Source organism: Brachyhypopomus gauderio, chromosome 15 (genome assembly GCF_052324685.1).
Source record: "Brachyhypopomus gauderio isolate BG-103 chromosome 15, BGAUD_0.2, whole genome shotgun sequence".
Classification (NCBI taxonomy): domain Eukaryota; kingdom Metazoa; phylum Chordata; class Actinopteri; order Gymnotiformes; family Hypopomidae; genus Brachyhypopomus; species Brachyhypopomus gauderio.
The window spans coordinates 7,904,474-7,927,150 of NC_135225.1; the positions used below are offsets into that span (position 1 = coordinate 7,904,474).

The window sequence follows — 22,677 nt, forward strand, 5'->3', positions numbered from 1 at the left end:
TGATTCCAAGGAGGATACCGATTTTTGTAATCCTGATGAGCAGACGATTTTCAACTCAAACCTTCATCATGATCTTGTGATTTTCAAAGCTTCAGCAGTAGAGTGCATATAGTTCCAAGGCTTTGGAATAGTCATGAGGAGAACATCTAGTATACTCTTTCAGGCCTTTCAGGTCTTTTATTATTTCAGTTCTTCTTAATATTATTTCATATAATATATATGTATATATATACACACACACTTTTTTTTCCCAAATACATTGAAATGGAGATGGAGGAAATTTTTTTACCATTGGGAAAAAATGTAAAAATGTTTATTTGGCACAAAAAATAGAGTAGAAATATAACATTGTCTTTATCGTCATCATTCAACAATTTATACTGATATTGACAAATGTGAAGATCACAACATTATAGTTAAAACGAGACAATTCATAAACTGCTCTAATCATTGTTTTCTAAATGTAAAGAAAACATACCTAAGGAGTTTGTGAAAGTTTGGATCTCTTTAAACAATGCAATCTTTGAAAAAAATTCTCTTTACTCACTGTTTCATACAATCAGATCAGATACCACTAAACTCATTTCAGTGTTCTTCTAATAAATAATGGGTATTATTTTTTCCAAATCTATTTATCCAGATCTATTTAATTATCTAATGTTAGAAAGTACAAATACCAAACATTATCCAAAGCAAAAATATAGCATTTGCATTTTAATAAAGGCCTCTTATTTGAGACTGAGCTTCAGGTTGAAACTTAGTCACCACAAAGTCACCACTATGGTCTTTTCACAAGACACTTGCATGGTGAAATTCCACAACAGCAGCATTACATAACGGCACACGTTATTGCACTCAGTAAACAAATCACATTCATTTTCAGCCAATGAAACAGTTCAAATTAATTGTGCATGCAACCAATAATACACTGATGCGACTCATGAGATGTGATTTGTATCTCATTCATACTATGACTTTTACAGATGTTATGAAATCTCCTTTGCTTTCTCCATGTCTGCATGACTAATCAAGCTAGGCTCTCTTTTTTGACCTGGGCTACTTGCTTCACTGCAGCTGTCGCTCACTAGCCTTTCCGATTGGTCGCCCATAGACTCCAGTTCCTCGAGAATGGTTTGCACTTTACGGACACCATCACGTCTGGCCTGACGCACATCTGCACGTCCCTCTGGATCTACTGAGTCCAGAGCTAGCAATTCTTTGGTCAAAAACTCCTCCAGGATCAGATATCTTTTATCATTCTTTTTCCCATTAAAACACTTAACCTCCTTGGCCAGATTGTCCACCCGTTCCACTATTTGGTGAACCTTTGCCAGTCCTGGGTGGCTGGAGCATTGCTCCACCTTCTCCTCAGGATGAGGTTGTGGAGGTGGAACTTCTGATTGTGGCACTACTGTTTCTTGGGGTTCTGATGCCACAGGGACCTCAAGGGAGATATTGGCACTCTCTGGCATTTGTGGTGGCAGATTCTCAAATTGTTGCACAGAATGTTGTATAGGTGCCTGTTCAGGTTCTTGGATGGGCTGCTGTGCTGGTGGTGAGACAGGATGTGGTATAGGAGGCTGTGCATCATACATTCTCCTAACAGGAATCTCAATAGGCTGACTGGCAGGTTGTTCAGCTGACTGCTCAACTTTTGGAGGGATCTCTGTATGTGCCACATGCTGCTGGGTCTGGAAATACAAGATGTCATAATGTTAGTTCCAAATCAAATGTTTAAATGAATAAACGTTAGTGTTTAGTACTTATTTTCTGCCCCAACATGTATGCTTAGTAAAAGCAGTCAGACTTGGATTTCAGGTTCAAAAATACACCTTTCACCGTTTTAATAAATGGTGCTTTCATACTGCTATGTGGCCTCATAACTCGTATGCTCGTATCCAGTTTCGTTATAACAATTGCATTATTATACATTCTATAATGCTGCGGTAACATTACCTGGGGTCTTTCACTCATGACCTGTGCTCTGACTGGCTCCTGAGCCCTTATGTTGGGTGGGAGTATGTTTGGGCTTACTGAGCGATTCTGCTCGAGCTGAATTGGCACTTCCTCACGATAGGTTGGAGTTTTTTCTCGTGCTGAAAACACAGGGCCATGACTCCATTCCTCGGGTTGGCGGCAGTAAAAGGAAGGTTGGTACTCTGTTTGCGAAAAGCGCTTTGGATGGGTGGCCTGGTTGAGCTGAGTTTGTGCTCCCTCATGAATGACAGGAATGGGAATATAGCCTGCCCGGAGGCCCGAGCTACCATGTCTAGAGGGCTGGTGAAGGAAATTGGTGTGAGACTGTGTCCCATGGGGTGAGTGGGGTCCTTGGTAAACCTGAAAGCAACAAAGGTTAATGACGATAACGATTTCAGAAGTTCTCATTGTACTATTTGGCTATTTGACAGTAAAATAAACATAGACAGGAACTACAATTATGCCTGAAAGAAAGCAATGTAATCCTACATTATATTTACATGAAATGTATGATTTATATAAAATGCAGATTAAACGTCTATGCCAACTGGTAGTTTTACAGGACTTGCAACATATTTTATTTTTAACGGTTGTGAAAGTTTGTTGATTTAATTTAAACCTCAAAAACATTTTCCCTGCTAAATGACATCCTGTAATTAGTGAAGCCATTCATATCTGGTCATATGATCATATTTTATAAAGACTACCAAAAGCCTGTCAGGTAAAACTGATGACTACTAACAAAATCGGATCCCTGAAAAGATATTAAAACCCTTTAAATGGCTTGTGCTTTTTAATGAGCATATGAAGTCATACATACCTCAGCACCATGTGAAACAGGTGAACAGGACATGCAGTGAGGATCAGCCTCTGATGGACTCTGCACTGGAGATCTTGGTCGGCAGTGTAGTGCAGAAGTTGGGGATGGAGTCCTGCCATCTGCCCTCAGGTTTGGCTGATTTACTGGATACATATAGGAAAATGTTGGATTCTGGTGTTGCCTGGCCTCAACATTTTCGTGGGTGACAGGAATGGGGGTATAGCCTTGACGTAGAGTGGGCTGCTTCATCTCCTGAATAAACGCTTTGTGTACATCTTGAGGAGATGATTCTGTAGGTTCACAGGGGCCGTTTGTGGAAAGTTGGATGATCTGTAACACATATGATCAGACCCACTATAAAACCTGCATTCACAGATTAAAACAACTAGTTATAGATTCAGCATTACTGAGATTCTGAGAAAAAAATTCAAATAACATAATATTTTTTTCATACAACACTTTAGCAAAGAATAAATGGAAGGCTTTATTGAATGTTTAATAGAATGGGTCAAATAGATCTCTTAAATTACATTTCCAGCTATTCTGAAAAAGAGAAAATGATCATAAATTTGTAAATTTGATATACATCTATGATAGAAGCTTAATTTGGTTAAGTATGAAGTTCACAGGTAAAGAACAACAGCATTCTCAGGGTTTCATTAAACATTGTTTCTCAGCTGTCTGGAACCACCAGACCAGAGTTTGGTTCTGGCTCATGCCCAACATGCCTGAACAAAGCCAATGATAACATATATCTATAATTACACTAGATATTCTATATGTATTTAAATGTGAAATGATTGGCATTTTTACAGTTCACCAGTGATGAGTAAACAAAAAGGTTTGCTTCTGCTCTTAAATGGCGCATAAGCTATCACCTTCCCTATCATTATTGGGACATCATAGATTATACTCTAACATTTCTCTATTATTTGCATTAATCAGTCATTTATTTGAGTGATTATGAGAATTACTTAATTCAGAATTATGCTATATTAAACTGGTTTCATGATTTTACCAACACAAATTCCTCACAGTGTACAAAATGATTCAAATGTGTTTGTTATGACACTACACTGTGACTTGCATTTAAAGGTTTCATGTAATTGTAATGTAATAAACATTAAACCTTTAGTTTCAACAACTATTTATACATATATAGAGCTTACCAAAATATGTATAAAATTAAGCATGAATATGCAAGTCTCTAACTGAAAAGCAACCTAGTCCAGTATTTTATGTTATAGAACGGAATAATCTATTATCAAACTGACAAACAAACCAAAGTTAAACATCTTGCTGCTTCTATATTATTTTAGAGTAAAAAAGCTCAAGCAATAATTTCCAACAGTTGCTTAATATTACTAGTATGAAAATATATACTGTACATTTATCGTTATGACTCAGTGTGTGTGTGTGTGTGTGTGTGTGTGTGTGTGTGTGTGTGTGTGTGTGTGTGTGTGTGTGTGTGTGTGCGTGTGTGTGAGCTCACTCAACTTCTCAACGGGTTGCTGTCTGGTTGACACTGTAGCTTAAAATACACTTTGAGGGGGTGGTCTTCACTAAACAAATCCACGAGGAGAAAAAATGTCTCCCTTACTCATCAATGTGAATCAGAGGTATTGGTCTCAGACAATCAAACAACCCACACAACGTATGAAAATTAGCGGTGTGTTATTTTTAAAAAATGGTGACCGTTGCAAGTTTAAAATTGTGGGTCAGCAAGGACAGTGCTTTAAGTTTATAAAGTTGTTTTATTAATTACATCTCTATTTCTTATACTCGAGGAGTTGAATAAAATAGTCTTAAATGCTTAACTCTATTGAAAGTAGAGCAGAACATGAATGACCTTATGTCCTCTGTCTTTTTGGCATTGACATGTGGACACCACACACACCATGTAGCACCGCCCATTTGATCTCCTGGCAGCTGTGTCTTTCCAGCAGATTCTTGGTGACACTAACTTTGGACAAGAGCAAGTGTTGATATTTCTAATGAGAGATACCAACTGGCCAGCGTTAATCTGCCCCCATTACATTTCAACATCATATTTGACCAAAGTGTCAGGGTATGCAGTTTTGCAGTTTCCGAGGTGAATTACCCAATACTATTAATTTTGTTGTTGTTTGTTTGTTTGTCTGATTAAATTAAAATTAAAATTTCTACCTTATCATTTCGCTCACTTCTCTGCCATTGATTATACTACCGAAGAGGGTGGATCCGTATTAAAACCCATGTAAGGGAAACTTTCGGGGAAATGATATTGAGCAGTTACAACGGTATCACGAACAAACGCAGTCTGCGTAGCTCCAGATCTTTAAATAAACATTATGGAGATGTTCAAACAGTCAGTGTCTCAGGTACATATGACTGCAGTGCGTCACACACAAACCAGTCAAGCTTAGATCATTACACAAAAATATTTCGGTGTGATAATATCCTATCTATTCGTTTGGTTATACATGAGAAGCGCTATTTTAGGAATTTAGCCTGCATTTCATTACACGAATGGATCGCAACTGATGTAGCTGCAATCCAACCATTTAGATGTACATCAGCACAAAATCGAGCCTATTTAACCCACTGATTTAAGGGAATTTATCAGAAATACACTTAAATTCCTTTATTTTCGATATACCACATAAAGTTATAGGCTACAAGTACACAAGTGTGTAAATACAATTAAATCAATCCCTATCACCAGACGATAGTAGGTGTGAGCAAAATAAAAGCCTACACTTAGACTAAAGAAAACCGACACAGACGTGACAGCACAACTTCCAACGCATTTCTGCGACTGTGCCACTGGATCTCTCGCTTACCTTTTTAGTGTCATGCCTTGGGTCGTTCCATGTTGTAATGCGATTGTTGTGATCCACAAAAAACGGCCATCCTGTTTGAGGGTCAATTTTGATCTCCCATCCTGGTGGTAGAGGATCATTTGTAGCCATTGTTTCAACAGGAGACGGTATTTTCATGCTCCGACGTAGCTGCGCTCCTGAATATTGTGCCATTACAGCGCATACGGATCCTTTAAAGGATCGACCCGGTGACGTGCGGTAAACGGGGGCGGGTTTGTCCAAGGAGCTAGTTGGCTACTCAGAAAGTTCTAGCTTGTGCTTGATCGCATGGCCATGTGCGTTTAGCAGACCAGATTTGTCAAATTGCAATTCATACCATCTCAGGTTTATCTAGCGGACAAGTGCAGCCTTCGCAAATAAGAATAAATGAAATAACGTAATAAGGCAGGCATTAGTTTTAAAGAACACTAATGTTTGAGTAATCTATTAAAACCGTCACTATTATTATTACTATTAATATCATTATTATTAGCAGAGCCGGAGTGGCTAATCGGGAGATTCGGGAGGATTCCCGATGGGCCGGCTCATGTCAATCTCTAGTTTGGGCCGATTGGGAGGGGAAAATAATTTTGGGCCGGATTTGGGCATGAAACTCCCGGGCTGAAAAAGTGTCCCACTCCGGCCCTGATTATTAGTAGTAGTAGTAGTATTAGTATTATTATTATGATAACAACAATAATTACAATAATAATAATAACCTTTTAGAATATAAGACCACATTTTTACTGTTAAATCTGTGAAGTGGTACTATTTCTGCATCATTTTTAAGCACGTTGAATTAAAGATAAAAAGAAGGATGAAAAAATTCAGAAATAAGACTACTTCCCAGAAACCTCTGTAGTTCAATCATAAAAACATGCCTCACTCATAACCATTCAAAGGATACTTCATCATATGGTAAGTTTATTTTCACTTGCATGAAACTTGTAATTGTACATGTAAGTTGTAATGGAATTTAAGACTTTACATATAGCCTCCTTATAGTTATTATCAAATTAAAAGCTGTTAATTTACTGTTTAGGCCAAAATTCACAATATTGGAGGCCAAGAACATCATAAAGCATTTCCAGATATATATATTTATTTTTCAATTTACATTTTGCAAATGCTCTTATTCAGAGCAACTTTCTTTACTCTTTGTGGAGTTAAATGCTTTGTATTCTAAAATAATAATAATAATAATAATAATAATAATAATATCCCCATGCTAACATAAATAGATTAGTGTAAAGAATACCATTAGACTAAATTCCTGGCTCAAGTGCGAAAGAGAACAATAAAAAAAACTTTTTTGGAGGGTGGGGGGTTGTTTGTTTTTTGTTTGTCTTGTTGCTGTTACTGACACTTGATGACTATATTGAACCTAAAATGAATTTGCTTTATATCTTTATATACTAATGAATGCTGATTAATACTATCACATTAATGCAAAAATATTGGCAAAAATAAAAAATCTGGTAAAACAACAAGATAAAACTTTCCCACAAATTAAAGCTCATAATCTATAGTGGCGTGAAAGTAGAGATGAGTAATGCTTCTTAGTGATTTAGCTCTGGTTAAAGAGTGGGATAGAGAGTAATGTTATTACATATACAGTAAACTTGCAGTTTATGCTTATGTTTATACAATACATGCATCAGCTCTTGATACTGGCAAATTTGCAGAATTTACGTTTTTTTTTATTTAACATCAACTGCGACGTAAGAATAATCTGACAATTCAATAGGCAAACTGTGGTACAATTGTGAAACAACATTATCAGTCATCTTGAAACTAGGCCTCTCATTTTTTTGTATATGGTTTGCTCGACCGCACAGTGTCCAACCCCACGATACTATGCGCATGCGCATTCATTGGATTCCTAGCTGGCCGGGTTTCGCCATTTTCTACACAATAAAGAAAGTATCTAACTAGCTAAATCGGTCTGGTGTTCTTTTTACTTAGAACACGACAAGACGAGGATCATTCATAAGTTAAACCAACACCTCGTACGACATCCGACAATGGAAGACGAGAGCCACCCCAAAACCCTGTAAGTACTTTACAACAACGCCAGTCCACGCGTTTGGGCCGGTGTGTTCAGATGCCACACTCGTTAGCATCCAGCTAGCTAGCGTTAGCCGTCCAACAGAGACTTGTACGCGTACGTTAGTTATATAAAAACGAGGTATTGTGACCGGATCGGCAATACGATTTAATTCAAAACTTGCAGAGGAACACTTGTTTATACCAGAATAAGCAGCAGCCAGGTGGGTTAGCTCGCCGGCTAAGGTAGCTAGTTAGCTCCGTGACTAGCAGGACGGCTAGCCTCTTGTCTAGCTATTGTTTGACACCTAGCCAGCGCCAGCTAGCCCCCCGTCTCACAGGCCTGTCTCACGGGCCAGGGCTGCTGTGGTCTCCCGCAAACCTCCTTCTATATGTCTCGGCGCAGATTGTCAAGTTTACTTTAAAAAGACTTTAAAATACTTGACGCGGTGTGCTGATTTATATTTTATACGAGCAGCCAGCTCACAACTCTCGGCGACCATAGTGTGTGTATACAGCGTGTCCTCAAGCGAGAACACACACTCTGTTCTTCCACACTGTTGTAGGACGTCTAAACACTGTTGATGTCGTCCACTGTTGATGTCCGCTTATTTTCATTTAGAGGTAATTGGCTAGCAAACGGTTGAAGCATAAGTAGACAACATTGCCATGTCAGCTGGCACAAGTGACAGATTTCTGTCATTTTACTTTTATTACCGGTTTACTAAACGCACACTTCAGTTTAACCTTATTTATTAAACACTGTAGTGGATTATTGGGTAATCTAGTCTTTCATCGTTGTACCGAGACACTACTATGGGAAATAACACAACACTCTCGATGCCAGTTTCATTGTACCATCTGAAAGTCGCTCACGTAGTTTACAGGATGTTTACTTAACTGAGGTTTAACAAGAATGTCGATTTGTTTGTCTTTCAGTTATGTGGGAAACCTGTCTAGGGATGTTACAGAGAACTTGATCCTTCAGTTGTTTACCCAGATCGGTCCCTGTAAAAGTTGTAAAATGATTACAGAGGTAAGCGTTAAATATGGACTGACTGTGGACAAGACTGTATTTTCAGTAACTATTCAGTTTAAATGCCTTGGCTGTCAGAACAAACTACAGTGGTACATTGATAAGCAAGCCAAGATGAAGATCTAGATGTAGTAGCACTACTACTGGTATAAATCAACATAAATGCCATTAACAAAGCACAACAAAAATGACGCCACACTAAATATCTAATAAAAATCAATTAAAATATATAAACAGATTGAGTGATCTGGTGGTAAATTCGTAAATATGTACATACACAAGGTACTTGCTTTGAGTTAAATTGGCAGTGTTTTGATGCTTTTACAACAAGATTGATTTCCCTATATGCTTTCCTGCTTTTTTATTTTCTGAAAACTAAAACAGGAAAGACAATAAACACCTGGATTTTCTCTTTTTGCAGCATACAAGCAATGACCCATATTGCTTTGTGGAGTTCTTTGAGCACAGGGACGCTGCCGCAGCTCTAGCAGCAATGAATGGAAGGAAGATTCTAGGAAAGGTACTTTGGCTCACTTGTTGACGCCTTACTGTAATTCGTTTACATTAAAGAACCACCTTAACCATAACTGCTGCTGTTTTGGCCACAGGAAGTTAAAGTAAATTGGGCGACAACTCCAAGTAGTCAGAAGAAAGACACGTCCAGTAAGTTCTTTGTTGGTTTTCTCTTTTTATTCTTAGGTAATTAATTTACAGAGAATGGTCTTATTCCTGTTTTTCTTTACCCCTTAGATCATTTCCATGTTTTTGTGGGAGATCTGAGTCCCGAGATCACCACTGATGATATCAGAGCTGCATTTGCACCCTTTGGGAAAATTTCGTAAGTGTTAAGTGGTTCTGCTTCATGTTGTGTTCTTTTCTGGAATAATATGCAACTAGAGAGGTTTGTATGGAAGGTTGTCTTTCATGTATTCTTAATCTGAAGGCTTCTTAATATAGTTTTTTCCCCAATTAAAAAATAACAAAGGCAGAGTTAGGGAGAAACTTGAGTTGCCCAGAAACTGCCTGATAGTGAAATGGTTAGCATAGATTTCTAAAATGAGAACGATATTAAATTATGTATGATAAAAGTCTAAAGACTTGGTACTTAACACTTTGGATCATTGCACCTGCCATATAAATGCTCTAGTAAATCTTTCAACATGTCATGAAAAAGATGGGTACAGCCACACACATTCCTCACATCACAAAATATCGGGCAGGTTTTAGGGCTATTAGGTAGGTAAATACTATTAAGCATGTCCTTACGACAGTATCTGCACAGCTAAATATTCCTGTTAAATTGAAGACATGGTAAGTAGAATGTTAATCATTTTATAAACAGTTCAATATATGGTGTTAAAAAAAACAAGTTACTGTAAATCTGAAAATTTCAGATTTTTCTTTAGCTGTGAGTGTCAGTTAATAGGACTCTGGTTATTTTTACAGAAATGCTCATAGGATTGGACAGGAGCTTGAAGGCTAACAGCAAGGAACTGTGCACACTGGAAACTCAGATGTAGATTTTTTTTCTATTTACTCTTTGCTTTTCTTATTTATATACTGCAATATTTTCGTATTAACGCTGAAGTAGTGTAGTTTTTAACAGTGCTCCAGTATTTCTTGAACTTGTAAAAAAAAATGTTGTTTCATTATGGTTTGCCTAGTTTTGTTGATAGTTTGATTCTCTAAAAATTCTGAAAATGTCAATTTTTCGAAATTTGCAGCTTCCCAAACTCCATATTGGTGGTAAAGAATTGACCAGGAAAAATAAAGAAATCTGTTAACAGGCCATGTATGCCGTTTAATTCCTTTTTTTCTCTTTTGATATTTCTATATACCTCTACTGGTAGGATTAGAGACAACAGCAGAAATTAGGAATGCATGGTAAAGAGATTGTTTTATTTTGTTTTGGTATTTGTTTATTGTATTTATTTTAGTTTTACTGATATGAAAGCGTAAGACCTAGTGTTTAACACCAGGATCATTATACAGTGGAAAGCAGGGCTGAGCAGGAGAGTTTTGTTTGTTTGTTTGTTTGTTTTTTTTGTCAAAAAAACAAACAGACAGTGATGTAGGTTGCATGAACTTGTATTTTTTTGATAGTGTACTAATTTCGACATGCAAAGAATTGGTAGTATAATTTTTTTAATTACGTAGATTGTTTCACATTACAGTGTGTGTGCGCGCGTGTGTGTGTGGTTCCTTTCTTTTCTTTGCCACGATGGCAGGTGGGAAGTGGGCTGACTTATCTGGTCTATCATGTTCTTGCAGGGATGCTCGTGTGGTGAAGGATATGACAACAGGGAAATCAAAGGGGTATGGATTTGTGTCCTTCTATAACAAACTGGTAAGGCTCCAGCTCAGGAACACAAAGTGAAGGTTATTTCTATTTCTGTTTACTATTTATCAAGACACAATTTCAAGTCCATATAGACTAAAAAATTACAACATTGTAGTGATACTGTAATTAATTAAATGTTTCCAAATATTTAGATGTTAAATGTTAGTTTAGTCTGCTGATTTTGCAGTTAATTTGTTTGAGCCTTTTTAAATACTTAATTACTTAATCAGAGAGTCAGAAATGTAAAGGGAGTTCTGAAAGGTTAGCAGTATATCTATTAGTTATCTTTGCTTCCTGTATGTTAATTCAGAGAATAAGCTTGTGTGTTTCTTTAATTGCCAGGATGCAGAGAATGCCATAGTTCACATGGGAGGGCAGTGGTTGGGTGGACGGCAGATCCGGACCAACTGGGCAACTCGCAAACCCCCTGCTCCTAAAAGTGTGCAGGAAAGTAAGTAAATCATATATTTTGCATTTCATAGCAGTGGGATGGTCATACCTGATCTTGAGCATATAGTACTTTACAGGAAAGGGTTAGCACCACAAGTGTTGGAACCCTCCAAAAGTATTGGAACAACAAGGCAAATTTCTTTTTTTTTTTGTTGTTCACTGAAGACATTTGGATTTAAGATCAAAAGAAGAGAATGAAACGAGTTCAGAATTTCAACTTTAATTTTCTGTTATCTACATCTAAATGTGTTAAACAACTTTGAAAATAACACCCTTTGTTTGAACCGACCCATTTTTCAAGTGAGCAAAAGTATTGGAACATGTGACCGAAAGGTGTTTCTTGTTGACCAGAAATAAATATATATAATATAAAAGAGCAAATGATAAGCAACAATTTACATTAAAAAAACCAATAGGAGGGGAAAATAGAAAAACCATAAGCCTGCTGTGGCATTGATATTAGCACCTGTTGCATTAAATAAAAATGGAAACGCATGTGACTCGTCTGTGGTAAATCACAAATGAGAATCCCCAGTGATAAATTGTTGCTGCCTGTGTGACATGAATTAGCCAGTGAATGATGACTTCAGTGTTTTAAAAAGCCACGTTGGGCCCTATTCTTGTGTCACAATGGTGAAAACAAAGGAGCTGTCTAAGGACATCAGAAGTGCTATTATTAACAAATCCAAGACTTCCAAAGGATATAAGACCATCTCCAAAGGCCTTGATATCCCAGTTTAAGCAGTGTGCAATGTTACTAAGAAGTTTGCCAAACATGAAACTGTCAAGAACATCCCTGGCCGTGGAGGAAAGGAGGAAAATTGACAAGAGAAGTCTTCGATGGTTGGTGCAAATGGTGGACAAAACACCATGTCAAACATCCAAAAACCAGTCTGGAACAGTGTGGGGTCATGATTTCAACAAGTACCATACGCAATACACAGGAATGGTTGAAAAGTAAAACATGCACTGTTTGTTTTAAAATGGCTAGCAATGAGTTCTGACCTCAATCCCTTCAAAAATGTTTAGGGGAAAAGAGCCCTGCAAACATTCAAGAGTATGAACAAACTGCAAAGAAAGGAAATACCTGTGAGAAAATACCAGCTGAGAAGTGCAAGAAGTTTATAGATGGCTACAAGAAATGTTTGGAGGCTGTCATCACTGCCAAAGCATGTGCAACCAAATATTAATGGTGTCTTTAGTGGAGTGGTGTCTTTAGTGCTGCACATACTGTTTATTCTGTTTCTTTTTTGAAAGTGCAACATGTGAGTTGAAAAACAATGTTGTTGTATTCCTTTGGACCTCCAGTTTTAAAAATCCTGATGTTATAACTGGTACATTTTCTATTAATAGATGTACAGGTTATGCAAAAACTGATGGGGTGTCAATAATCAGAGAGATTATACTACTATGCTATTACTGTTACTATAGTGCTATTGCACAATCCTACCCACAATTAATGTATGAGCAGGTGGATCTTGTTAGCTGTGCAAACTATTTTTATAATTTATCTTACTTAGCTGTGCAAACCAAAATGTAAAAAATGTTTTCAGTTCACTAAACCTGTGTATATTCTGGAAATGACAGGCAGCTCAAAGCAGCTAAGATTTGAAGATGTTGTGAACCAGTCGAGTCCTCAGAACTGTACCGTGTACTGCGGTGGCATCCAGTCGGGGCTCTCGGGTAAGTCCGACTAAACGGTGTTTGGGCTTGCAGCTGGTGTATCTCTAACTGCATCTTTACAATGTCACATACATACTTCTTTCTTTTTTTAACAGAGCACCTTATGCGACAGACATTTTCACCTTTTGGGCAAATAATGGAAATTAGAGTTTTCCCAGAGAAAGGCTATTCCTTTATCAGGTACCTGCGTCCCGTCTATAGTCCTTTACAAGTTTTACTATCTTACTGAAATGAATGTAGAAGCTGAAGCTGTCTGGACTTCCACAGCTACGTGTTTCACTGGAGTTTGTGCAGATGATCTGTTCACTTTTCAATCACCTAGTAGTGGATATAAACTTTAATAAACTCCATATTTGGAACATCAGATCTATATCTTACATGTTCAAGTGTTTGTGATGTGAAGCCATCATTTGTTTTTATTCCCTCACCTTTAAAGTAGAAATGAGGGTGGTTATCTATTTATAACCAAATGCAATGCAACTTTGTTGGTGTATGCATTTGTGTTTCTTTTTTTAAATGAATTGGGTCCTGTCTTAAACATGATCCAATATTGGCGGTGCAGTCCTAGGGCCTTCTCATTAGATGGCGCCAAATAATGCGAGGTGATCATGTTAGCTCATGTTGACTCATTAAGATGCTACTGTAATTTCAGATGAGCCCTTCTAGTCTCTCACTAGCTATTCACATTTTTACTCATGTTTTTGTGGTGTCCTGTATTGTTTGATCGGCAGTTAGAGCTTGCACATAGCTTACTAGTTTACCACATTAAAAGGGAAAATGCCAAAGTGAGTTCACACCAGTTTAAATCCCGATCTGATTTAATGATTACAGTAAACATTATTCTAGTAAGTAGTAATTTATTTGTTTTTTAGTCAAACCAGTATAATTATCATGCCATTTTAACTATTAGTTATCCATAATGAACTTGGTGGACTGTACAGAATTGGATCAATTTTCCTTCTAGCCTTGAACATGTACTCAAATGTTGCGTGTTGGCCCACAGGTTCTCCTCCCATGAGAGTGCTGCTCACGCCATTGTGTCAGTGAATGGAACAACCATTGAAGGCCATATTGTTAAGTGCTACTGGGGCAAAGAGTCTCCTGACATGGCCAAAAATGTCCAGCCAGTAACAGAACAAGTGTGTTTTACTATATTTTACAAAATAATTTTCTTCTCCGTTTCTGTACGAAATGTTAGCATCTACTAATTTAGGATTTATAAAAAAATACTCATTTGAGTTGAAAGTTTTTAATTCAGGAATGGAATGTTTAATATTAATATTAATTAATAATATTAATTTACAAAGTACATTATTTGACATTAGAACTATACCAATGCTAAGTACCAATAGTACTAGTATTACGAAATATACATTTATATAAATCATTTTTCTTTTTGGAATGGAGTGTGATGGTTCAGTATAGTATACTGTATACAAAATTAAGTAGATTTATTAAGTAAAATTATTATAGAATTGACATGACAGTCCTGTAATTCTACAATGATGCCCATGAATATATCTGCTGCACTTTGCCTAGGGACCCAAGTAAAACGTTCTTATGGTCCTATAGGTGGATTATGGACAGTGGGGTCACTGGAATCAGATGTATGGAAATCCTCAGCAGTATGGGCAGTACATGACAAACGGATGGCAAGTACCATCATATGGAATGTATGGACAAACATGGAATCAGCAGGGATTTGGAGTGGAGTAAGTTTCTGTCTGCCTCTATAGTCTCTACCATTCATGTGCATACATGTTCAGAATCTTAAATCTTAAATTGCTTAACACACAAAACCTCTTCCTTTGTCTTTGTTGCTGTTTCCATTGTAGACAGTCACAGTCTCCTGCTTGGGTGGGAAGTTTTGGGACTCAGCCTTCTCAGGCACAGCCAGGTCCAGTGATGAACCAGGCTAACTTTGGCATGGCTGGATACCAGACGCAGTGATTTGGTGCTCACTTTCCAACATCTGAGTCACTTTGTGGGAACCCTCTTCCTGCTCTCACTGGGAGAGATTAAAGAGACTAATAGGAGCACATCCACTTTTTCCCAGAAAACATTCAGAACTGACTTGAATCAGGGTTTGCTTAAGTGTAAAGAAGCAAATTTTGATTATAGAATGCCTTCAGCAGGAAACTGAATTTAATTGCAAAACTTATTTTTCTTGTTTTAATGAAGTTGGAGAAAATAAACTGTTCATTCCCCCCCATCTGCATTGAATATTATATTTGCTTTATGCCAATTACAGGAAGGTCACAGGTACTTTGCAGAAAGGTGTGTGTATGATCTAAAAAAATTATGCTTTTAAGCCGAAAATGGTTACCTTTTTCCCTTTGCAAATAGCTGATCATGTGTTTGCTTGTTCATCACATTATGGACTTTAAATTTTCTACAAAAAGAAAAACAAGCATTCTGACTCAGTAAACACATGTAAGTAAAGGCACTTTTTTGGGGTTCATTGGACCTGTGTCTTGTAAATGTTGAAGTGTAAATGACTTTCTATGTGCAGTTGTGTATATTTAATCCACATTAGACCTTCATTTCTCTCAGAATTCTAGAGTTTGATACCGCGTGTATGATGTTATCTTTTTACTTTGATTTGCTGACAGTGAAATATCTCATTCACTATAGAGAAAGGGTCACTATGGCTGATTATGTAAATAACCTTTGATAACCGGGTGTGGAAAAGGGGTTTCAGAGCACACATTCTGCATTGCTGGATTGAGCAGGTTGGATGCTGCTCTGAGTAGACAAGTGTTCATGTGACTGAGATGCTGAATTTATTCAGTGTTATAAAGAAGCCTTAATTTTCAGTCACTATTTTCAATTTGATAAGTGGAGACCCTTGTAGAGAGCTGTATTGTTGATTTTAGAGCCCACAGTAGGTTTTGTCCATTTGCAGTTTTGAAATATGCGTGCCATTTTTTCCAGTAGCCAGAGAATTGAGATTTGGGTATTTTTCTGGGGACTTTGTAGATTTGAAATGCATGTTTCAAATCACATTGTTAAGGTTGCTTAAAGAGTTGAATGTAATAGGTAAAATGTTTGAATGCAATTTAGCATTTGATAATTTTCTTTTAAGTCTAAAGTGAGTCAATAAATGAACCATTGGACTAGAAATACAATTTTATGTAATTATTTGTTTAAAGTATTTGTGTTGCTTTAAAGTATTAACATCCTTTTGTTGTATATAGAGCAAGTTCATTACTCGTCATGAATGATTTCTGATCATGTTTTTTAATGTTATTACAGTAGGTGTGTGTGTGTACACAGTGTGGTACACAGGTTTTCCAGAGAAATGGAACATTTCAGAAAGTTTGTGTACTGTATATATCAGCACATGTATAAAAGATAGTGTTAGGTGCCTAGATAATGGGAAAAATATATTTCTCAATATGATGCAAATTCTTTATTCAAGGATGGAATCTTGCACAACACCATGTTGGCATTTGAAATATGCTATAGTACTAGTATGATTATCAAATATTGAATACAATTAAACATTACTTTTTGATACTCTGCTAGAATGAGTGGAGCATGATGGTTTAATATCACATAGTAACAAAGCAAATGTCAAAATTAAGTAGGCCTACAGACTTGAAACTGCATCTATGACTTTCTTATGTATGCATTTGTTGCAATCACTCAAAGCTGTTGGAAAATATTTAAGATGATAAATATAAGCCAAGCACTCTAATTTCAGAATATACTTGATATAATACAGAAAATCGGTGACTTTGAAAACTGCCTAGTGCAGATGAGCAGTATTCACGTCCTCTGATGTCTGACTATGTAGGCATTGCTCAAGCAAGTAAACAATTGCTACTATGAAATTCACAAAGTGCATTCAATGGTTCAGTAATTCAATGTTTGGGTTTTGTGTTCTTTGTGCATGCTCTTTACTAAGATACCAAGGCTTTTTCAAAATTCACCACATTTTGCACAGTATCCATGCATACAGGAAAAACAACATTACAGGTTTTTGACTAGATAGTTGTGTTGCTGTTCTCTGTGACTGTGGGCCAGCCTATGTCTTGATATATACGATTTTCAGGATTCCCCAACTGAGCAGCTGATGACCAGGATGGTCCCTCCTGTCCCACCTCTCTCTCCAGGTTGACCAGAACATTCCCTCCAGATGCAGGCCTCTCCTGTAATGAACAATGTAATGACGATAGTGGTATTATGATGTTTGCATGTGTATTTAATAACAGCTTATGAGCATAATATATGTATAGTAATTATGGCAACGGTTAAGATTTCAAGTTGCATACATAGATTTAATAAAGATCAGTAAAAGCGGTCCATAAAAACATATTCACCTCATTTCTGACAGTCAGATGTCTTCCTGAGTTCTCTCTTTTGCTTGATTTACCAGGGTCCTGAAGTCTCATTTTCTCAATAACCATGTCCATCTTGGACATTGTGTTTGCTAGAGCACATTCCAGCTCAGCAACCTGTTTAACCAACCTGGATGACAGCAGTAATGTCAGTCATCACAATTATAGCACGAATTGCTGGGCAACGATGACATTATTATTGGTTATATGTGTGTGTGGGTGTGTGTATATATATATATATATATATATATATATATATATATATATATATATATATATATATATATATATATGTATGTATTTATGTATGTGTATATTCTATGTACATAACCTACTTCTGAAACTGTTCCTGAGTCACGGGGATAGCAGTTGCTTTCTCCTTGTTTTCTGTTAAATGCACACTGTTTCCATAGTTTACTCCAAGATTATGAAGCTCTGCATTTAATGCATCCTATAGGAACAAACATTTCAATGTACAATATCTCTGACATGCTCTGAATATGATAAATACTTTGACTTATAGTTCTGTGTAGTTTGTATAGACTATGTCCATAAAATATGCATTGCTAATAGTTAATTTTCAAACTTACAGGAAATGGTAGCAGTTTTGGTATTATTAATAAAATAATGAAAATTAAATAATTATTAAACCCTTTTTTCCTCCAGCTCTCGTCTCATGGTCTCCTGCTCCACCAGGTCTAGAATCTGATTACCATCATGGTCAAATCTGGAGAAGGCTGCTGAGATCTCGTGATCAGCATGACCCATTCTGGATGGAACATCAAGCAGTTCTGTCAGTTATTCATCCTGGGTGTGTTGGTACTTCAGAGAAATGTAACTTACTCCTTCAGTGTCTCTCTGAAGTCCTTGAATTCCAACTCTTTTGATCCTGACTGCAAGGCCTTCTGAACATCTGAGATCTTTTCTTTTTTGAGCTTCAGCTTCATAAAGGTCTTAGTATAACTCTGAAATGAAATGAGCACTGCACATTGATAACATGTGGACTGCCAAAGTATGAAACTTTGCTTCCTCTGTAAATTTAAAGAGGTGACAATAGGTTCATTAAGCTTGATGGATTCTTACTGTATCTGTCTTATTTTGTGCCCAAATTAAGATCGCTCATGTGATGCCTCACCTGTTTAATGAGGTCTGAAATCTGAAGTTCATCTTTCTGGGACGCAAGCTCCTCTTTTACTTCCGAGTATGTGTCATTGATTATAGCCAAAAACATATTCTGTACAGCAAAAGATGGTTTGGAGAAAGTCATATTCATGATTTGTTCAAGTGGGTTACTTCATTTGCATTTAGATTTGGAGGACCCACCAGTAACACAAAGAAGACAAAGAATACGTAAGTGAAAAAATATATCGGCCCAAGGATCCTGTTTGCCCTCTCAATGCCATCATAGTCAAAGTCTCCAAGGATGATCCGAAACTGAGTGAATCTGCAGTACGCCAAACATAAAAAAAACAGTGTAAAGCATTTTGCATTTGACAAGGTTAAGTCTGTATAAGATGATATATGCCTGCACGCCCATTTAAACTGTTAATACACCTGAAACTGCACGCCAATGCCAATATAAACTGTTACTACTGAGATATGTGATTTTAAACTTCATCAAAAAAGATTTCTTACATGCATTTATGAAATGTGCTGAATGATTCCACCTCGGTTCCAAAGAGAAGATATCCAAGCTGCGCATAGGCAAAAAACACTATAAAGAACATGATGGCGAACCCCAGGATGTCTGTGGCACAGCGAGCCAGGGTAGAGGACAGCTGTGTCATCGTCTTATTGAAACTGATGTACTTGAATATCTGCAAGGATGAAGATCATCACAGGGTTTCAATTATTCTTGTCTGTTTTTCATCAGACATTTATAATCAACTGTGTTACATGCAATAGAAAACTACAGAAATATCTTACCTTGATCCATGCAAAAAACAGGTTTACAGCATTCATGTTGTTGTATTGTGTTTGCCAAAATGCAAGAAATTCAAAATCAGCATACATATTGGGCTCTTTCAGAAGTGTCCCAAGTAATTTGTCCACCTTGATGGTCCGAAATACATTGAAGATAATTGCAACAATAGCAAGCTGTAAAAAAAATATATTGTAAATCATATAATTTCTTAAAGTCAAACTTATAGGAAAAAGTTACTGACAGAAATGATCAAATAACTGAACTGACAAGTCTTTTATAATTTATCTTACTAGAATAACCACTACATCCAGAATGTTCCAGATACTTCTGAAGTAAGAAAGTCTGTGTATGCGAAGCTCCAGTATCTCCTCCACGATGTAGTAAAGGATGAACACACAGAACACAATCTCACACCCAATAATGAAATAATCCCATGTGGTAATATATCTGATCAGCTTCACCGTCCGGATTTGGTATGAAGGCACCGCACCTCCAGTGGCAGGGAATTCAACCACCAATCTAAGAAAAGCAAATCTCATTAGGACAATAATGCTAAAAACACATTAATCAACAGATTATCACATTAATCTGTGTAGGAAATATTATAGTATACCTAATAACACAGAAGAGATTGATGTTGGCATTGTATGTAGAAAAGTCAATGAAAACAGCTCTGGTTCCATGGTCTAGCCACAGGTTGTCTCTGAGGTCTGCAAGAAGAGCAGCACTTTCCTCTTTTGTCAGGGTCAGGTCCAGGTAGTAACCCCCTCCACTGTACGTGGCCAGCATACCCCAATGATTTGAGCCCTTCATCTCTTTTTCTGTGTGGTACTGCCAGCTAAAGAGCAATAAAAGCATGAAGAAGAACTAATCCATATTAATTTGTGAGATGAGTGGCACGCAAATGTCCGATGATGATGACCAGTTATTGTGGGTGACTAGACAAATAGGTGTCATTGAAACGTGTTGATTTCTACTTTCATACAGCGAAGAATAAAATATTGGTTTTTTTTGGATGTGTAATGGGTGTGACAACAGTTGCATTTAATGATCGACAGGGTTCCTGATCATCAAAACCTCAGCAATATTTTAGTGATCACTCACGCTGTTCCATTGATAAGTCCGAATGCACCGTTGTCTTCTTTCTTGTCGCTGTAGACATCAAAACAATCAGTGATTTCCTCCTTAAAGTCACTGGGCACCTTACAAGACTTGTCCTTCACTTTCAGCTGCCGTATTCGAGGCACTCCTAGGAGCATGTTCTCATAGTAGATAAAGGAGTGCATCCCCGTATCAAGAGACTGGTTGTTGTACCACTTGGTCCAATAGAGCCCATCCAACAATGGACCTTGCGTATACTGTGCAGATAAAAAGGGAGGAGAAACTATATATTTATATATTCAAAGCTGAGACCTGGAGAACTAAAAGGTTCTACTGTAACCTTGGAGGTAATACTCACTGTCCAAAAATCATCCATCACGCCAATGGACTGGAACGTGAGCCCACTGTCAGATGGTGTATTGACAAACAGGTCTGTCATAACTTTAGTGTAGTAGTAGGTGTTGGAGCTGGTCATGCCATAGGTCACTGGAAGACATCACAGTTATTACCAATAGAAGTAGAAGCAACCACCAAGTTTGATTCCTCAATAATGAAGGCTGTGTTATTCACTCTGACGCAGACAAGACCCATCACAGCAAAGCTTTTCATTAAAAAGTCATTCATTTGCAGTGGACATATCATGAAAGCCAAAGGCCTCAATTAGGAGAGGGTGATTTGTTTGAGGAAAGGGAACACTCGAGGACACGAATAGGCTCAAACAATTTGTGTCCATCACATACAAAGCCTAAATGGCCTGGCCTGGGCTCTTATCAGCAAAAGACAGCAGAGCACAGCTTGTATTCCTTTCATTATTGATGTTCCTGTAGACAATGCCCTGTCTAACACAGGTGGGGAGGCAGGACCCACAATAGGCACTTAAACTGAAGCCGTTTGCTGAAGATAATAGAAAACAGCTGTAGAATAATCCAGTGGCGTAATACAAGCTGTGGTCACTCCGGTTATTGATAAAACAATGTTGATGACGTTGAATTCCTCCTTGTTGCATTTATAGCATATTCATTCCATACTCATACATCAGGAATAACAATTAATTGCCCACAAAAAAGGCTAAGGAAAAAGAAATCAATTAAAATAAATCTGTCAATATATTAGCAATTTTTTATTATAAACAGTGGCATAAATTGTTTGAAGACAATTTAAGACTAAAGTCTCTCTTTATGAAATATTCATTCATTTCCATTATTTTTGACTTTGTTTTTATGAAATTCCATTGTCTTTTTCTAAATTTAAACAATTTCATTTTGAATACATGTAGGTAAACTAATGTGTAAATTTGAAAACCCTTTTACTTACACAGACATATGTCCACTAGAAAAAGAATGTAGACAAGCAACTCTCTCAGTGTAGTTCTAACAAACAGTTCACGATTCTCTGTTGTGTCCTCTGTCAGTCTAGTTCCCCACAGTCCTGTAAAATCAAAATCAGTTTTCCTTTTTTTACCTAAAACTTAACATAGCTAATGTCAAATGGCAAAATGAGCAATTACATGCAATCATATACTTATAATCATATACATATACTTATCATAAACTTCAAACACAATATTTAACATTAATTCAGCTTGAGGAAACTGACTTTTTAATCACTTCAACAACAATCTCAGCAAAAACAGAGACTGCAAAAAACTTTGAGATAGAAAATGGTTTTCAGTATTTCACTAGATGAAAGATGATAAGCAACATGAAGCACATGGCAGACTCTCAACGCACTCTTACCTTTGACTCCTCGTAGGAAAGAAGAGCAGCAGCCCGTCCTCTTTGCCCCCGCGGGCTGACTTAGCCCTCTGCCCTCTCCTGGAGGGGCAGCACTCGCTTTACTCACACTCTCCAGGGGGCTGTGGAACAGGGGCTGGGGGCTGTAGATGGTGCTGATGGAGCGCTGGACTGGTGGAGGACTGCCGTTGTAGGCCCGATTCACCCATCCACCTTTCCCCAGTGTGTCCAGCTCACAGTCCCCCTGCCCACCAATGTGACTATCTGCCCGGGTGTTTAGGTGCTGCATGGCGGTGGCTAAGGAGCTGGGTTTTCATAGAACAGTGAAGCAAATTGTTTAACTGCAGATAAGTGCCACCTGCTTTTATACCTTCCTGGTGGAT

The 22,677-nt window shown here is 37.4% G+C and overlaps 3 protein-coding genes across 7 annotated transcripts; 1 reads left to right on the top strand and 2 right to left on the bottom strand.

The window, feature by feature from the left end:
- Nucleotides 1–296: 296 nt before the first annotated feature.
- On the bottom strand, nucleotides 297–5,827 carry bag3 (BCL2 associated athanogene 3). Its single transcript, XM_076975485.1, has 4 exons — nucleotides 5,620–5,827; nucleotides 2,798–3,127; nucleotides 1,957–2,337; nucleotides 297–1,691 (listed from the first exon to the last, which is right to left on the bottom strand). The coding sequence occupies exons 1-4, from the start codon at nucleotides 5,809–5,811 to the stop codon at nucleotides 987–989; spliced, it is 1,608 nt and encodes a 535-aa protein (XP_076831600.1). The 5' UTR covers nucleotides 5,812–5,827; the 3' UTR covers nucleotides 297–986.
- Nucleotides 5,828–7,489: 1,662 nt separating this feature from the next.
- Nucleotides 7,490–16,321, top strand: tial1 (TIA1 cytotoxic granule-associated RNA binding protein-like 1). 5 transcript variants are annotated; one of them, XM_076974138.1, is made up of 12 exons: nucleotides 7,496–7,690; nucleotides 8,623–8,719; nucleotides 9,141–9,239; nucleotides 9,328–9,382; nucleotides 9,470–9,557; nucleotides 10,991–11,066; nucleotides 11,403–11,511; nucleotides 13,098–13,193; nucleotides 13,289–13,373; nucleotides 14,197–14,332; nucleotides 14,766–14,905; nucleotides 15,029–16,321. In XM_076974138.1, exons 1-12 carry the CDS (start codon nucleotides 7,662–7,664, stop codon nucleotides 15,141–15,143), a joined length of 1,125 nt encoding a protein of 374 aa, XP_076830253.1. In that variant the 5' UTR covers nucleotides 7,496–7,661; the 3' UTR covers nucleotides 15,144–16,321. The 5 variants fall into 5 exon arrangements, with proteins under 5 accessions (XP_076830257.1, XP_076830253.1, XP_076830254.1 ...); XM_076974139.1 differs by lacking the exons at nucleotides 7,496–7,690; nucleotides 8,623–8,719 and adding an exon at nucleotides 10,570–10,603 and having other exon boundaries at nucleotides 9,155–9,239; XM_076974141.1 differs by lacking the exons at nucleotides 7,496–7,690; nucleotides 8,623–8,719; nucleotides 9,141–9,239; nucleotides 9,328–9,382 and adding an exon at nucleotides 10,444–10,511 and having other exon boundaries at nucleotides 9,512–9,557.
- A 269-nt stretch (nucleotides 16,322–16,590) lies between these two features.
- pkd2l1 (polycystic kidney disease 2-like 1) lies at nucleotides 16,591–22,677 on the bottom strand. Its single transcript, XM_076974137.1, has 15 exons — nucleotides 22,298–22,677; nucleotides 21,876–21,989; nucleotides 20,920–21,047; nucleotides 20,565–20,818; nucleotides 20,074–20,298; nucleotides 19,751–19,979; nucleotides 19,463–19,633; nucleotides 19,172–19,353; nucleotides 18,860–18,980; nucleotides 18,672–18,770; nucleotides 18,380–18,501; nucleotides 18,188–18,305; nucleotides 17,872–17,987; nucleotides 17,519–17,666; nucleotides 16,591–17,347 (listed from the first exon to the last, which is right to left on the bottom strand). The coding sequence occupies exons 1-15, from the start codon at nucleotides 22,581–22,583 to the stop codon at nucleotides 17,183–17,185; spliced, it is 2,478 nt and encodes an 825-aa protein (XP_076830252.1). The 5' UTR covers nucleotides 22,584–22,677; the 3' UTR covers nucleotides 16,591–17,182.

Bases quoted from the DNA above. Each gene is read 5' to 3' on its own strand.
- pkd2l1 (XM_076974137.1), bottom strand. From the start codon at position 22,583: ATGCAGCACCTAAACACCCGGGCAGATAGTCACATTGGTGGGCAGGGG. The intron at 18,981-19,171 runs GTAAGAAATCTT...GGCGTACTGCAG, and splicing joins AGCACATTTCATAAATGCAT to ATTCACTCAGTTTCGGATCA. The intron at 17,988-18,187 runs GTTTAATAATTA...TTGTTCCTATAG, and splicing joins GAGAGCTGGAGGAAAAAAGG to GATGCATTAAATGCAGAGCT.
- bag3 (XM_076975485.1), bottom strand. From the start codon at position 5,811: ATGGCACAATATTCAGGAGCGCAGCTACGTCGGAGCATGAAAATACCG. The intron at 3,128-5,619 runs GTAAGCGAGAGA...TATGTGTTACAG, and splicing joins CAAGGCATGACACTAAAAAG to ATCATCCAACTTTCCACAAA. The intron at 1,692-1,956 runs GTAATGTTACCG...TTGTATTTCCAG, and splicing joins TCATGAGTGAAAGACCCCAG to ACCCAGCAGCATGTGGCACA.
- tial1 (XM_076974138.1), top strand. From the start codon at position 7,662: ATGGAAGACGAGAGCCACCCCAAAACCCT. The intron at 8,720-9,140 runs GTAAGCGTTAAA...CTCTTTTTGCAG, and splicing joins GTTGTAAAATGATTACAGAG to CATACAAGCAATGACCCATA. The intron at 13,374-14,196 runs GTACCTGCGTCC...GTTGGCCCACAG, and splicing joins AAAGGCTATTCCTTTATCAG to GTTCTCCTCCCATGAGAGTG.